This window comes from Sminthopsis crassicaudata, chromosome 2 (assembly GCF_048593235.1).
Source record: "Sminthopsis crassicaudata isolate SCR6 chromosome 2, ASM4859323v1, whole genome shotgun sequence".
Lineage (NCBI taxonomy): Eukaryota > Metazoa > Chordata > Mammalia > Dasyuromorphia > Dasyuridae > Sminthopsis > Sminthopsis crassicaudata.
In genome coordinates this window covers 661,544,258-661,561,024 of record NC_133618.1, presented here as the reverse complement: position 1 = coordinate 661,561,024, position 16,767 = coordinate 661,544,258, and the positions used below count along the sequence as shown (strand labels likewise).

General features: G+C 44.1%; 1 protein-coding gene across 4 annotated transcripts in view; it reads right to left on the bottom strand.

Annotated features, from left to right (window-relative positions):
* Positions 1-16,767, bottom strand: part of STRA6 (signaling receptor and transporter of retinol STRA6) — a 73,438-nt gene that overhangs the window by 22,841 nt on the left and 33,830 nt on the right. For all 4 annotated transcript variants that reach the window (XM_074297011.1, XM_074297012.1, XM_074297015.1 and 1 more), the window contains exons 3-6: positions 9,564-9,630; positions 8,317-8,402; positions 7,555-7,664; positions 438-604 (exon numbers count right to left, since the gene is read on the bottom strand). In XM_074297011.1, the coding sequence (XP_074153112.1) occupies positions 438-604; positions 7,555-7,664; positions 8,317-8,402; positions 9,564-9,630 (430 nt within the window). The remainder of the gene's footprint in view (positions 1-437; positions 605-7,554; positions 7,665-8,316; positions 8,403-9,563; positions 9,631-16,767) is intronic.

The window sequence follows — 16,767 nt, the reverse complement described above, 5'->3', positions numbered from 1 at the left end:
TATCTCTATTTCCAATTGAAGCCGAAGTAAGCAGATTAAATGGATTTAAATTACTTCAAAACCTTAAAATTGCACTAAGATTTTTGGGACACTGTATATACCAATAAGTTGATGAGACTGAATTTGAACCCAGTGCTGTACCCATTGAGCCTCCCAATTCTTTCAAGGATCTTGGGGACCATCTAGCTCGGCCCCCTTTTCTTGTAGCTTGTAGCCAACATAAGTAAAGGGGAAGAGGAGGAGGAGGAGGAGGAAGAAGAGGAGGAGGAGGTGAAAGAAGAGAAGGAGGAAGAAGAGGAAGAGGAGGAGGACTTGAATTCTAGGCTTTGTGACTCCAAGAAAAGCAAGCCTGGCCTTTCAGGGCTTTCAGATCCTTCCATCTCCCCACGAGCAGCATGCTCTCTGCTAGGGCAGTCCCCAGTAAAGCAGGCCTTTACCTTGCTGGTCTGAGGGCACTCCACTTTATACCATATCTGGACCACACAGTGGGCCCAGGAGAGTAAGCAGCCCAGGATGTATCCGGCTTGGTGTCTGACTGTGGCGCACGCCATCAGCGGGAAGTAGAGAGCTGGGTAGTAGAGCAAGCCTAAGGTTTTCAAGTAACCTGGAGGAAAACAGACAGACAGAGGAGGGAAGAGGCGACAAGAAGCATAGGTGAGAAGTCCAACCACAGTTACTCAGTGTTTTTCTCATAAGGCTTCTGGCAAAGCTGAACAAAGCTACCCTGCCCAGGGAGAGACTCTCGAACCCATATCCTTGGCCTGCAGGGAAAGGAATCTGTGGGAAGGAAATGTCCTTGTGCCTTCAGCCCCCAACCTCCTAAGTCCTGCCTTGGGCTTCCACTCTTTCCCATGTCCGGAACATCGCCCCTCTCCCTGCTTCTCGCACCATCAACCTGCCCGCCCTTATTCCCACATCACTGCCTCCTCTGGACCCTTCCTTCTTGCTGAATTCCTTCAGAGTCCTATGCCTACCATCTCATTCCAAACTTGGTAACATATTGCCTACAGTCCATCTCCTGTGTGTGATCCCTGGCTCCCCGACCATGTTGGGGAGGCTCCAAGGACAGAGACCAAGAATTCTGCCCCAGTTTCCTCCATGTAGCCCCTGCCTTTGACTGGCCCCTCCTGGCTAACTGCAGAGTTAGGCAGGGAGAAGCAACTGGGTAACACAGAATAGTAGATAATGAAGAAATCAATTCTATTCTGCACCCAGCTGCACTGAGGGATTGTGGAAGAAGGGACTAAAACAAGCTGAGCTCCCCTGAAGTTAATTGGCAAATAGTAAGAGGAAGCTGTAAGGACCACTCAAGAGGACTGAGGAGGGGCAGACATTGAACCGGGTCTGCCCTAAATGAATTAACTGAGAGGTGCTCTTCATCCCACTTCCTTTGAGGCTTCTGGAAACTTTCTGGGATATGTAAGGGACTATCAGCTTCATTTCAGAAATGGGGAAACCAAGACTCACAGAAGGGAAATTACTTGCTTAAATTCATGCTGTGAGCTCTGAAGTGTTTTGATTTAGTGAAGTAAGAATGTGAACTTGGCTTTTGTGGCTTCTGCCCCAGATGGCAGACTCCTTCTGCCTGAAAGGGGGCACAAAGCCACAAGCCAAACTCTCACCTCCTCTCTCTCTCACCTTCAGGAAGGTCCCTCGTTCTTTAGCAGAGCCCTCACCCCAGAGGATTTCACATGTGTTATGGGCCAGAACTCTGTACTTAAAACAAGGATTCTTACAAGGCACTAACATTGATGAGACAGTGGTTATCTAGTTTAGCATGGTGTTTAATAGTTCAGTATGATTGATATAATCTTACAACAAATAATGGTTTCTTAGTGATATAATGATTGGTTTATACTCAAAATAGAGCACATAAAGCTGCAACAAACTCAGCCAGAGTCAGAGCCAGAGACAGACTCAGAAGGGCCAGACACAGACTCAGAAGGGACCCAGAGACACATTCATTCCATCATCCATCTTTATGATGGTGGAAGGCTGAAGCACAAGCCCAAGGAGACAGAGAGATCATTCCATCTCACACCACTGTGGTGGCTGGCCTGTCCTCCTTCACTTCCCCCCACTGAAACAGAAGGTCTGTCTGAAATGCTCTCAAGAAAGCTGGCCCAGGCCCTAGGCAAAGAAACTAGACTTTGAAGGAAATAATAAAGAATTTGGACTTTAACACTTGGCTATTCTTGTGATAATTACTGAACTGAAACAAAGACTGCCCAGAAGACCACTACATTTGGCGCCCAAACAGGGACTAAAGATTTAAAATCAGAAGTCCAGACTGACGCATCCTGATTCAGTGAAAAAATCTCCAATCCTGAGTTTAATGGAAAAGTCTCCTTGACCCAGAAATTAGGGTAAGTACAAAAATAGACAAGAACTTTGTTAAGGGCTAAAGTAGTATTTCAGCTGAATGGGACAAATGTTTAGAAAGGAGCCTTTTCCACCTCAAAGAAAATGTGTAGAGAGCATGGATAAACTAATAAAAAACAAGGTTTGATTGTAACTTGGATGCAGATCATTGAACTCTTCGAAATATTAAAATACTCATCTCCTTGGTTATCTAAGGAAAAAGAATTAGATCTAGATGAGTAGAAATTAGTAGGAGAGCAACTGTGTAAATACTACAATGATAATGGTACCAATTCAATCCCTAAAGAAACACTCTATACATATAACTTAATACAATTGGCTTTAGGAAATTATATAAGTATTAGAATAAGGAAAAAGAAGAACGTGCAGGAGGAGGAGGATACTGACAAACTAGATGAAAAGAATGAAGAATTAGACAAAAAAGGAGTTAAGTACAATTCTGATGAAATGAAGGAATGTGGTGCTTCACAGCAGGAGCTATTAGGGCATTCTCCATCCCTTGACCTACTCCCCTCAATTAACCCTTCATGGGTGGAGGGAGAAGAAGGGGGAAGGACAGTAACACAATCAGCACCACCTATGAAGCAGCCTATGACAAGATTACAAAAGGCACTAATTAAAGCTAAAGAGGAAAGACAGGATATATCTGATTTGAAAAATGTTATTGAAGAGTTTGACTTTTCAGGTCAACAAAGGAGAAAACACACTCCTTTTGATCTGAAATTACCAAAGATTTAAAAAAGAGTTGCACTCTTTATAGGGCTACATAATCTTATGTTAAGATAGTATTACAGAATTTGGCTTATGAAATTCTAAACCCTAAACTTGTGGCTTTCAGAGTATAGTGAATTTTGTAGAATACAAGCCCAACAAAATAGGCAAAATGGAATTAAAATACAAGTTATCTTTGACCAACCAGCAGGTATAGGTCAGTATCTTCAGTACAGATTAATTACCCTTTGATAGTATATGAGCAAATTACTGTTACTGCTATCAAAGCATGGGACACCCTCCCAGGAAGACAACATAGAAGGGAAGCCTTCACGAAAATAGAGCAAGGTCCAAATGAACTCTTTGCTAATTTAGTGGGCTGTCTGCAGACAGCTGTCACAAGAACTATTGGTGAAAATGCAGTGGCAGGAATAATAATCAAACAACTTGCTAGACAAAATGTTAATGAGGTTTGTAGAAGAATTATTCTGGGACTACACAAGGATGCTCCTTTAGAAGAGATCATAAGGTGCTGTGCCACAGTGGGCACAAATGCCTTTTATGCCCAGGCCATGATGCAGAACATGGGAAGACAGGGTCGCTCTTGGCAAGGGACTTTTAGAGAGACTCATTGATGCTTTCAGTGTGGTAAAAGTAGGGCATCTGAAAGCTCAATGTAGGCATAGACAGAGTGAGAAAATAGGGTGGGAGAACAAGATCCAAACCCCATTCCAAAATGCAACAGAGGCTTCCATTGGGCATTAGAATATAGATTGACCCAGGGAAATGAGAGGCAGGGCCCAGCTCCAAGACATCAAACAAAAGACAGGTGGGGCATGATGGCAGCCAAGTTCATATCCAGAGAGTCTTTAGAAGTTCAGGACTCAGATATGATCAATCAGCAGAGAAGAAATCAGAAGGGAGAAAGGGATTACAATTGGTGAGAATATAGGATTTTTAACCCAACAGAAGGGCAATGTCCAGTGTGAGCATCTCCAATGTAATTGCCAGGTGATGCAGAGAAATCCAGAAAGTGGTGAATGGAAGGGATCAGCTAGGTTAACTGCTTGGGAGAAAGGGTTTGCTTGTATCTCTACAGATATAGAAAGAGTCAGATGGGTTCCAAAGAGCACCTTGAGAGAGACAAGAAAAGAGAAAAAAACTTGAAACAAAAAAGAACTAAGAAACATCTGACACTGAAAGAGTATGGCTGATGAGACTGTTGCAGAACTTCAAAACCAGCAAGAATCATTGGATTCTCTGACACATGAAGTAATGGACAATAGATTCCTTTTGGACTATTTCTAGGACTTATGGACATGTATAATTCCTCATGTTGATCATGTTGTTTGTTACATCACTACTAGCCTGTGTTATTATGTGTAATAACATGTTAATGAATTTATGTATACTTATTTCTAGGACTTATGGACATGTATAATTCCTCATGTTGATTCATGTTGTTTGTTACATCACTACTAGCCTGTGTTATTATGTGTAATACCTCCCATGTTGATGAATTTATGTATACCTGTTTCAAGTAAGACCCTTCAGAAACCCACCTAATCTAATTTGATTCCCCATTTTCCTTTAATGGCTTCATCTCCCTTCCTGAGATGTCAGGGAAGGCATGATCACCTCCTTTTTGGGGGGATTTCTCACCATCTTAAGAAGTCAGGGAGGGTGTGACCACCTGTGCTCTAAAACAAAAGAAATCAGGGGATGTTATGGGCCAGAACTCTGTACTTAAAACAGTGGAAGGCTAATCCCAAGACCTCACATACCTGGTCAGCTGAGTTCAGGAGTGTATGTGAGTCTGAAACAGCCTGAGATGCCCACTCAGCAACACATTTCTCTCTGTAATCCTCAGTGCCTACTCCCCCTTGGCTTTTCCCCAATGCATATAATGCCATAGTCCCCCTATTTGGAATGGCTTCTGGGATCCTTTCTTCCTGCATGCCCTCTAAGGACCAGCTCATCCCCTCAAACACAGAATCTCCCAGATAGAAGGAGATTAAGAAAGTAAGTGTCAAATTTGCCCAAATCTGTACAGAAATTTCTCTTTGAGCATCCTCAAGGAAGGGGAATCCCCTGCTTTGTAAGGCAGCTGGACCATCCTCCAATACACCATGTCCTGGATAAGCTGGAGAAGAACTTCATCTGGTTAACACTATCCTACAACAGGGCACAATTGGACAGGTACTCCAGATGGGTTCTGGATAGTACTGGGCAGAGAGAAGCCATCTCATACATTTTCCATATCCTGCGACTTCTCCAGGAAGATCCCTCTGACTGCTCCATCCCTTTATGCTCATGAAATCATAGTTATAGAACTGGATGGGGCTTTGTAAATCATTGAGTTCAATGCTTTCCTTTTACATAGGTTACACAGCTAATAAGGGGCAAAAGCAAAGGCAGCTGGGGATGGAGTGTATAGAGTGCCGAGAGACAACCCAAGTTCAAATCTAACCTTAGAAAATTGCTGTGTGACCTTGGGCATGTCATTTTACCCTGTTTGCCTCAGTTTCCTCATCTGTAAAATAGGCAGGAAAAAGAAATGAAAAGCCCCTCCAATATCTTTACCGAGAAATCCACAAATGGGGTTACAAAGAGTCATGCGTGACTGAAATGGCTGAACAATAATAAAACCAGATCCTCTGACCCCAAACCCATCTGCAGTCTACAACCTAACATTTGCTGATATTCCCCAGGTATCTGGGTCAGCAGAGTTTTTCTTCTTCTTTGCCACCAAGCACGTAGCTGAAGGGACTAAGTAAATGCCTGTAAGTTGGTTAATGACTTTCCCTCAGGCCTGCAGTCTTTCAAACTCAGCTCTCCAGGAGACTGGCACTTATGATTACAGCTCTCCTAAATAGAGGAGAGATGTCTTACCCCATCCTAGGTATTTCTTACACACTCCCCTCCTATCCCTTTCCTGGACACATCTTACTATCTTCCTCTAGCCTGAAATGGACTATTTATAAAAGGCCAGAGACCAGAAAAATGATTCCATGTGCTGGTTCCCACTCAGTGCCCCTGGATCATAGATCTGGAAAGGCAGGCTTGCATCATCCAAATTGTTATTGGCTAATCCCCCAAGCTGATCAGCTCCTTATAGGCTGAACAAGACAAACCCATTACTCTTGCCTAATCACTGGCTTTACCAATGTTTTCTGGTTCCCATTTGAGACATTTAATCAAGGCTCCACCAGTTCCTCATTTATTTTTCATGGAAAAAATTCACTAGAAATTCATCCTGCTCCAGGGAAGCCTGGAGAGGCAGCTGATGCTAGAGAGGCAGTGTCGTCTACTCCTAGCATTTTGGTGAGTTACATGGAGAGTTGACAGCAAAAGTCTAGAGAAGGAATTCAAAGCATCAAGGGAGGAGTGACTAAGTGTGGAAATTCCTCACCTTTCCCCAGAATTTTGTGTGGAAAGAGAGTGTTTTAAAAAAGGACAATACAGGATTACAGAGGCAACCAGATAGCCAGTGGACCTGGAATCGTAAAGATTAGAATCTGAATTCTGGCTCAGAGGCTAACTAGATATGTGGCTTTCCTCCAGATGTCTCATACTCAGTTTTCTCATTTATAAATAGGATGATGATAGCATTTCCCTCATAGGGATGTTGTGAGTAGCATCTATTTCTCTATCTGTATACCTATGTATCTACCTTTCTATTTCTCCATCTACCTACCTATAGCCAACATTTATAATGCTACTAATAGCTAGTATTTACATAGCATTTTTAAGCTTTCAAATAATTTTATAAATAAATATGTATATATACTATATATTACATTATATTCCATATAATATCATTAGGCATATATAATAGTATAGCTATGTTAGTTATTTTCAACATTATAAATATCAGCCATTATTATCATTATTTTAATGCTAAACCCAAAAAGAGTAGAAAGTATTAATGATGAGATTTCAGGCACTGTAAAAGGTAAATAGGGAACTATTTTTTGGCAAGGAGGCTTTCTCTGAGCATCTCACATCATCTCATACAAGCAGAGCCTTCTTTCCCATTATAGGTAGGTCCCTCTATATGTCACCTTCCCTAGTCCTACTAGTGCAGAACGGCCATCCCTGAAGTGACCCATAGCACAAAGTCACCCCGCATAGTGTGCCCTCACAAGGGAAGGTGCTGTGCTCTATGAGCAAAGCAGATTTGAAGAAATGAGACAGGCAAAGTTAGAGAATCCACCCCAAGTGTTCAAATGGATATTGGTGCCCAAGCTGGGGCAGAGCATTTCAAAACTGTTCAGTCAGGTGCACTGCAGCTTAATGCTAACATAGGGATGTCATTGATATACATATACATACATATATATATATATATATATATACACACACACACACACACATATATATATACACACACAATGCGCGCACACACACACACACACACACACACACACACACACACACACACAGTATTGGCTTGACTACCTGGGGAAAAATCTTCGTCCAAACCCAGCACATAGAGGTTCGTGAGGAGGATCCCAAACACAACCACGGGCACCAGCCGGCCACTTTCTGTTGCCAAGAAATCCACAGGACTGCAGCCAAATGGATGAGATACATAGGATGGGGGTTGGGGAGATGGGAGCAGGGATGAAGAGAAATATTAAATTAGATACAGGATGCTCACACCTTTCTTGTTATCTCACCAGATTTCCAACCCCCCCTCCCCCGGGATGGGGCTGTTTCTATTTTATAGGCAAAGCAACTGAGTCTCAGAAAGGCTAAGTAACATACCCTGAAACACACAGCTAACTTCTGGTTGCTCTCCCCCATCAGGGTTTCTAAACCTTGTAAGTGATTCTAGGAATTTCAAATGAATGTACCTGTGTCTACAGGACCAAAGGATGCAGGCAAGTCTTCAACAGTCACAAATCCTTGTGTCCCTTCAAATTCCCCTAACTTTTGATAGGTGCCCAATGGTAATGAATTTTGAGCAATGCTCTGAATAACAGGTCATACTCATTGAATATTTTCTGATCCAATATCCCTGAAGACAGGTGTTCTGTGACTATCATTATCATTTTATAGATTAAAAATTGATTCTTATCCAAGGTCACCTAAAAAGTCCCTAGCAGAATGGGGATTTAACCCCAAGCTCTTGGATCTTAAATCCAGATCTTCTTCTGCTAGAGACTCGATTATCTCTGGTCTTAGATGTGTCCCTCCATCCCAGAGCTTTCTCTGTACCTTGGAAGTCCAAAGGTCCCATTCCAGCATTTCAGGCAGAGTTTCTGGCGTTTCACTAGCAGGGACAGCACCAAGATGGTGGCCAGCTGCAAGGGAGAGAGGCAAGTCCCACTGGGGTGATTGCAAGCCCAGAACCCAGTATTTCAGAGCTGCAAGAGAGCTTACTTGTACCTGAACAGGAATCACTTGTGCAGTGTTTTGACAAATAGTCATCCAGAATAGACAAGAGATCCTAAGATTGGTAACAATTCATGTAATATCACTGGGGACAGAATGAGTGGATGAATGAATGAAAAAGCATTTATTTAGTGCTTACTGAGTGCCACGTATTACACTAAGTAAGCACTGAGAATACATTCAGAAAGGCAAGACAGTCTCTGTTCTCGAAAAGCTCACATTTTAATAAAGAGAGACACCATATAATAGAAGTAAGGAAGGGCAACCCTATACACACCCTGAACTATCTACTACTGTCCCAGAAAACTAGACCCTGAATATTCAAGGACACAGGACCCTACTGTGGGCTCTTCCCTCTTCCCCAGGAACTCTTTCCCTTTCCCTAGTCCATCCCCCTTTAACCCTAGTGTCCTTCCTCCAAACAGAGCCAGTCTAATGGATAGGTCTAAACATCTGTCACTCTCCTAGGTTCAAGAATCTTTGATAGCTCCCCATTGCCTAAATGTTAAAATTCTATTTAAATTTTGTTTGATGACAATGAAGCAGATGAAGGTGAGAGTTCTAGACTTCTTACCCTGGGATCTAAAGCTCTTCCACATTTTACTCTATTCTCATTTCACTGTATACAAACAAACTATTAATTTATGTGTCAAGCACAGACCTAGGTGCTAGAAAGAATAAAATGGAAATATGACCGTTGTATTCCCAGGGATGTGTGATTTAACAGGGGCTGTGATTTACACAGGTAAGGGTGCAGAAGATAGACTGATCAACACAAGATTGTCCAGTGAAAATGCTCTAGGGGAAGGGAAAGTCAATACCCTCAGCCTGGGAAAGATTCATGGGGCCCCGTCTAAACGGAAGAGGATCCCAAGGAATGGAGAGGAGGATTGCAAACTTGAGAACAACTGTTCCACTTCCCTGGGTCTCCCTAATGCTATAGGAGATGGTGATTGGGCAAGTGAGCGAGGGGAAGGCCCCGGCACCCCCACTCTGCCCGGACCTCAGGCCCATCCCGTGCTGGGGCAGGCTCTGGAGCAGGGGGGAGTCCCAGGCCCACGAATACTCACCGACAGCGAGGCCACGCAGGTGTGGTAAAGGCTGGGCGGGAAGCTGTGGTGGCAGGCTGGAATAATTCTGGAGACAGTGAGAAAGAGACACAAAGATGTGAGCAGAACTCGCCCAGCCCCAAGGACAAGAGACAGGCGAGAGCCCGCGGGCCATGGTTCTAGGAATGCTTCTCTGGCTCCTGGCTCTCTGCTACCTTCCTCTCTCACGGCTCCCCAACATGCTCCTGCTTCATTGGGTCCCTCATCCTCCCCAACAGGGACAGAACATCAAGTTTGGGATCAGGGAGTCTGGGTTCAAATTCTGCACCTGACACCAGGGGAAATCACCTCACCTCTACAAGGTCTCAGGTGGCTTGGAGGCTAAATGGAGGAATGGGACTCCATGACCTCTATGATCCCAACTGTCAGTCTACTTTCCATAATGCTGTGAACAGGATTATTGTGGGCCCTGCACCTTTCCCCATGATATCCCCCAACCCTAGAATGATCTCCCATTCCAAATTCTGTCCCTTCCTTAGGATCATCTCCTCCAAGAAGTCTTCCCTAGAGTTCACATCCTTCTGCAGCCCTCAAAGTCTGACCGTCCATTCTCACTTGGGATCTCACCCCAATGTGTCTCACCCTTTGGTTCATGTGTGAGCCAGGGGACACTGATGATCAGCAGGTAGGAAATCAAGTTAATTCACTGGTTATTTATTAGATTTCTGCGATGTGCCAGGCACTACTGGTACAAAGGCAAGAATGAAAGTTTCCCTGCCCTCAAAGAACATATGGTCTTCTGGCTTCAAGTCGTACTTATAAAACTTCCTAGCTGTGCAACTATAAGTCACTTCCCCTCTCTCTGCCTCAGTTTCCTCATCTGTAAAAACAGGTGGTCAGATGAGATAATCCTCTTAAAGTGACTTCAAATCTAAGGTTTTCTACATCACCAACTAGCCTGTGAGATCACCATAGTGAGAGAATCTCTCCTCCTCCTCCTCCTCTTCCTCTCTGTAGACACAGAAGCTGCTCCATAGAGTTGGCAGTTAGTTATAGCTCAATAGTCTTAGCTGGCATAAATGACTCTGAAGAACAAGACCCAGGTCCTTGGATGGGTTCCTAAATCCAATCGTTTCTATAAAAGTGAAGGATTGGAACAGAGGGGCCTCAAGAGGAACACAGCTTGAGAGCAAAGAGGAGGTCCTGGGCTGGATGGATCGATGGAGGAGAGAAGGCTGTAAGAGAACCATCATCCATCATCTCCCAGTCCTGTCCCAATTCTTAATTCCGCCACCCTCATCTGCCCTGGATCCCGAAGCACATTCACTAGGACATCACTTTCCTTCTTCATGTTATGCTTGGGAAATTACAACGTAGAGGGAAGGGGAAGGCCTCCAGCAACCCAGCCCCAGAGACGGAGAACGCTGTGACCCCATAACTGAAGTCAGGACCACCCCTTCCTCTCTCCCCAGGGAAATACTTGGGGAGCGAGAGCTGACAAAGCAAGTCATCTGGGCCCCTCCTTTGGCAGGGATTTTAGGAGGGCATGGACTGAGTTAGAAACGCCTTCTCTCTGTAACCGGTGCTATGATTTCTAAGGTTCCCAAGAAAGACCATCCCCCTACCTTGATGCTTAACAAACATATCCATATAGATGGGTTCTTTTCCCAATGTCCCCATTGGCAAATGGATTCAAGGATCTCGGGGGTTCCTATCAGCTTGAACATTGAAAAGTCTAGGATTTGAGACTTCCCAAGGGGGACTCTGGTTGAGAATGCCATTGACCCTCAGAGTCACAGTGAATGATGAGAGCAGGTTTTGACAGGAAGGGAACCGTACAGACCAGGGGAGGAGGCAGGAAGCAGGGGATCCTGGGAACATGAAAGACAAACTTCATCACTTATAAAAAAATATTATTTTTCTATGGTTTGTACAGTGGAACTTCCCCCATCTCATCTTCCTCAAGGACCGGGACTTGACCCTGGAGTGTTCTTTCCACCATAGGGTTTAGACCTCAAAGGGATTTGAGATGTCAAACCCCTCTCTCATTTTATATGTGAGAAAATTGAGCCTCAGAAAGGAAGAGGTTTACTCAATAAGTGGAGCAGGACTGAAGCCGAGTTTTCTGATTCCAAATGCAGTATTTTTTCCTGCTATATTGCAGTGAACTGGTGACATCTCCCCATGTAGAGGGATCCACTCACTCCCATATCCTCCTGCATTTCATACCTTGTGTGATCAAACGAGAGATTCATGAAGCACTCAGTGCAGTGCCTAGCACACAGTGGGTGCTTCATAAATGCTTGTTCTCTCCCTCCCATTGCCCATCACTGTATGCGCTCTGCTCACACAAGCACACACCAGACATGATTTCCCTTTGTCCCTTGTCCCCCACTCCAAGCAGGTACCTACTGTCTGGACCTTGAGATGTTCCTAACATTCCAGATGTGCCTGTAACAAACACCTTTTAGTATTCATTCCAGTCTCCACACCCCGTGGGGACCTTTGGAAATGCTGGAGGGGAGTGGAAATTGTCATTCCATAGGCACCTGTTTGGTGCAATGGGGGGACTCAGGAAGTCTAGGTTCCACAGCTGGGTGCCTTCTAACTCACTCTTGGGGCATAATCTTGGGCAAGAAGCTTCCTGTCTTTGGGTCTCAGTCTTCTCAAGTGTGGAAAGGGAATAACAATAATCCCTGCCCTGATTCTCTTACAGAGATACTGTGAAGACCAAATAGCAGATGGGAAAATGCTTTAGAAAGCATAAAGCAATGTGCAAGTGCAAGTTTTAATCTTTTTTCTCATGATAAAATTCAGAGTAGATCGATCCAGAGGAGGACATTTCTCCACCATCTCATCACTTTCTACTGAGTCAGCCGGCCCCTGATACTCCCACAGTCAGTAGTTTTATAGTTCCTTTCTATCACACTAGTCAGGGAGAGATAGATACTCAGCAGAGAGGTCTCTCCAGGACTCCTGCCTGTCTGAAACAAGAGAAGCAATGATCATGTTGGACTTAATATGGGATGACCAAGAACCAACTCTTAAAAGCCTTTTTTTCTCCTTTACATCTCTGAAATCTCCCAAGATATCTTGAGGTTTACTGGCTAGATTTCTTTCTTAAGGACCAGGCCTTAAAACAAACCCAGTCTGATTCTAATTGGCCACCAGTAGATCCTAGGCCAAGTTCCATTTGGTTATCATTTCTGTTCTGATTGATTCAGATTGAATGTAAATAGCAGTCATTTCTGCTAAAGACCCTAAAGGTCTTCCCCTCCCAGATTCATTCATTCACTCGCTTATTTAGATTTTTTTTTAGACTAGGTGAAAGAGGCCATTTTTTCCCTCGATTTCTATTTAGCCTTGATCACTTGCATGGGTATGATTTCAAATTGAGACTTGTAGAACTTAGCTTAAAAAGGGCAAAGTCTCCCACTGCATCCAGGACCATCTCCAGTCACCCTGATTATATCTGGCCACTGGACCCAGATGGCTCTGAAGGGGCCCAGCCTCCCTCACTTTAATCCAATCCTCTTGCACATCACCTCCATGATGTCATGGTTCCAGAACAAAGGACAAACAACCACAACACAACATGAATTTTGCAGCTGCCAGAGTTGAAATTTATCTGATTTATCAGAGCAATTCCATAGACGTGGCAGACTTGGATTGAGAAAGGCGTCCGATACAGTCTCTCATGATATCCTTGTGGACCAGATGGAAAAGGTATGGTCAGATGAAAAGATAGGAGAGGTGAGAGAGATTGAGTTTTTGGTTTTTTGGGGGATATTTTAGAAACAATTGGGGTTGAATAACTTGCCCAGGGGAACACAGCCCTTAACTGTCTAAGATTGTATTTGAATCCCTTACCACCTAGCTGCTTGAAATATTGTATAGGGAGGCACATTTCAAACTTGTTGACTGGACAGAGCAAGACTAAGAGGGAGATCTCCAGGTGAGCATCACTGAAGTGTTTGTTAAATGCAATTTTTCCCATTGCTTGAATAAAAGCAGAGATATCTTGTTTCTGGCATGGAACCAGGAGGGGCAGTTGGATGACAGAATTGTGTTCCTCATATATCTCAACAGGTTAAAATAATATTCTGAATCTAAGAAGAAGAAATTCAATAGGAATAAGTTTAAGTTGTAAACACAGGTTGAAAAAACTCAATTGTATACATATAAAGGGGTGGAGAGAAAGATGTGGGTAGACAATTACAGTTCATGTTAAAAAGAAAAAAAGCCTATGGGTTTTACCAGACAGTAAACTCAATATAAGGTAGGAGTATGATGTGATAACCAAAAGATAATTTAATCTGAGGCTGCACGGAGAGACTCCAGAGGAAGATCTTCCCTGCTCTGTGCCCTGGTCAGACTGCAGATGGTATATTGGTATATCATGCCACGTGAAGAGTGTTGAAGGAAATGAGGATGCTGAGTTCGGAAATAAGGCTGAGAGGGGGACATAAAGGGTACCACAGGGAACTGGGCTTAGAGTTCTTGGAGGGCTCAATTTCCTCATCTGTACAATGAGCTAGAGAAGGTAAATGCCAAACCAATCCAGCATTTTGCCAAGAAAACTCCCTATGGGGTCATGAAGAATCAGACATAACTGAAATTTCTGAATAACAAATGTCTCTTTATATAGACATATAGATATAAACACTATATACATACATACACACATAATATACACACACACACACACACACACACACACACACACACACATATATATATACACACACATCTTTAAAATGTCATGTCAACCTGCAGGGAAATCCCTGAGAAAATGTCCCATTATCCATGCTTGGTCCTATTTTATTCATCATATTTATCAGAGTTGGATAAAGGCATAGACAGTATTTAATTACCAAATATATGACTAATACAAAGCTAGGAAAGATATGTTGGATTATGGATTTGAAATTCAAAAAGACGTAGACAGGCTAGAATAATGGACTTAATCTAATAAGATGAAATTTAATAGTAAATTCTCTAAGGTATTTGGGTTTGAAAAATGAACTGTCCATGTGAAAGATGGTAGAAAGGTAGCTAGACAATGATCCCAACAACAGATTCCGTGGGACTCCACATTGTGATGTGACATCTAAAAAAAGGGAAATATGATCTTAGGTAAATACATGAAAAACTGGTGATTTTGTCAATGTAAATATGGGGACTTCTGGTGTGGGAAGGCTGACCACAGCTGTCTGTGAGGGAGAGCTTACTGAGGGATTCTTGAGGCAGGAAGCTGAATGACTTTCCCAGAGTCTGACTGCCTGGCCAGCCCCAAGGCTGCTGCCCCCCTGTCTCCCTGCTCTGAGGTTCGGTAGGAGGAGAGTCCCATCCTGCTCCGTCCTGCTCAGATCTCAGTCAGATTGTTTGTTTGGTCTGGGGGTGGTGAGAAAGTGGGATGTGTGACCGAGGGTGGAAAGGACTCACTGAAAGAACTGCGAGGGTTTCCCCTGAACTCTGGGGAAGAGAAATCTTGGGGGCATGTGATAGCTGTTTACCAGGACTGACATGTGAAGAGAGATTAGATTTGGTTTTTTTTAGCCCCCAAAGGGCAAGATTAGAACAAATTGAGTCTCTTATCCACTGTCCATGCTGCCGCTCACACAAACAATCAGAGCCGTTTCGTGGCAGGCTGTCCTGGGGAGAGCGCCGGTTAGTCAGGGAAGTTGGGTTCAGATTCCTGGTTCTGCCCCTTGCTGTCTGACTTGGGACAGGTAACAGTCTCAATGGCTCATTTTCCTCATTTGTAGGACGGTCGGGCTGAGTTAGGTGAGTGAAAAAGTCTCTCCTAGACCTAAAGTTGTAAACTTGTCAGGAAGGAAATGGCTTGTGCTGGAAGGAAGCGAGTTTTCCAGGCCACAAGTCTCCCCGTGGAAAGAGACAATTACTCGTCTGGTTTGTTGGGAATAGTTTGTTCTACTGGTTGGAGATGTACTAGGGGCCCTTCCAGCTCAGGGGTTTTGGGATTTTATTGTTATTTCATCAGACCAGGGGGCAAGGGACAACAGGATCGTGGGGCATCACTGGGCCTTCCAAAACATGGGCCCCGGGCAGCTAAGGGGGGGGGATGGTAGGGAAAGGCAGGGGGGCTCCTGGGGACCTGGAGACACAGGACAGAGAAACTCCGAGCGTGGCTGCCAGGGCCACTCCGTTAGCCTTTTAGAGCAGCAAGTGCTGGTCAGGTTTAAAACACAAAGTGCTAGAAGTGACTTAGATGAGTGACTTAAAAGCTATCGATGTGTATTGATGGATACCCAGGACCTGGTGGCTGTGGCAGCTCTGATGTCCATTAGCACCGGCCCTGAGAGACAGCCAAGTAGTGCAGTGGTCGGTGTGGGGCCGGAAGTCCAGAAGCCGAGTCAGATCTGACCCAGACATTCACTGGCTGTGGGACCCTGGGCCTGTTTACCTCAGGTTCCCCCAAAACGGGGATAAATATAGCGCATATCTTTAGGGTTGTTGTAGGAAATAATACTTGTAAACCACTTAGCACAGTGCCTGGCAAATAACAGGCACTTAATTATGCTCATTTTCTCCTTCCTTCCTTCCTTCCTTCCTTCCTTCCTTCCTTCCTTCCTTCCTTCCTTCCTTCCTTCCTTCCTTCCTTCCTTCCTTCCTTCCTTCCTTCCTTCCTTCCTTCCTTCCTTCCTTCCTTCCCTCCTTCCTTCCCTCCTTCCTTCCCTCCTTCCTTCCCTCCTTCCTTCCCTCCTTCCTTCCTTCCTTTTCCTTCCTTCCTTCCTTCCTTCCTTCCTTCCTTCCTTCCTTCCTTCCTTCCTTCCTTCCTTCCTTCCTTCCTTCCTTCCTTCCTTCCTTGTTTTTTCCCCTCTCTATCCTCCTTTCCTCTTCCTCTCTGTCCTTCCTTCTATTTATGGCCATCCTGTAGCACAGGCAGCCCTGAGCCTCGCTGTCCTGCCCTTGGAGGGATGCTTGGTACCTCTGGTATGAAAAGACTGGCAGAAGTCAGAGAACAGCCTTATAGCTCCTCAAAGAAGAGGTTTTATATCCCTAAGGAGGGGGCAGGACAGAAAAATATCGGCTATGCCCTTGTCGCTTCTCCTGAAACATACTTTTTCCCCTCTGGGTTAAATGTGTTTTATTTTAATCATCCCCATGACATGTTTGCAAAAATAATGTCTCAGCTTCGAATAAACCTAGACAAAAAATAAATGAATAAAGGTCAAGATGAATCTGTTCCTAGGACAATTTT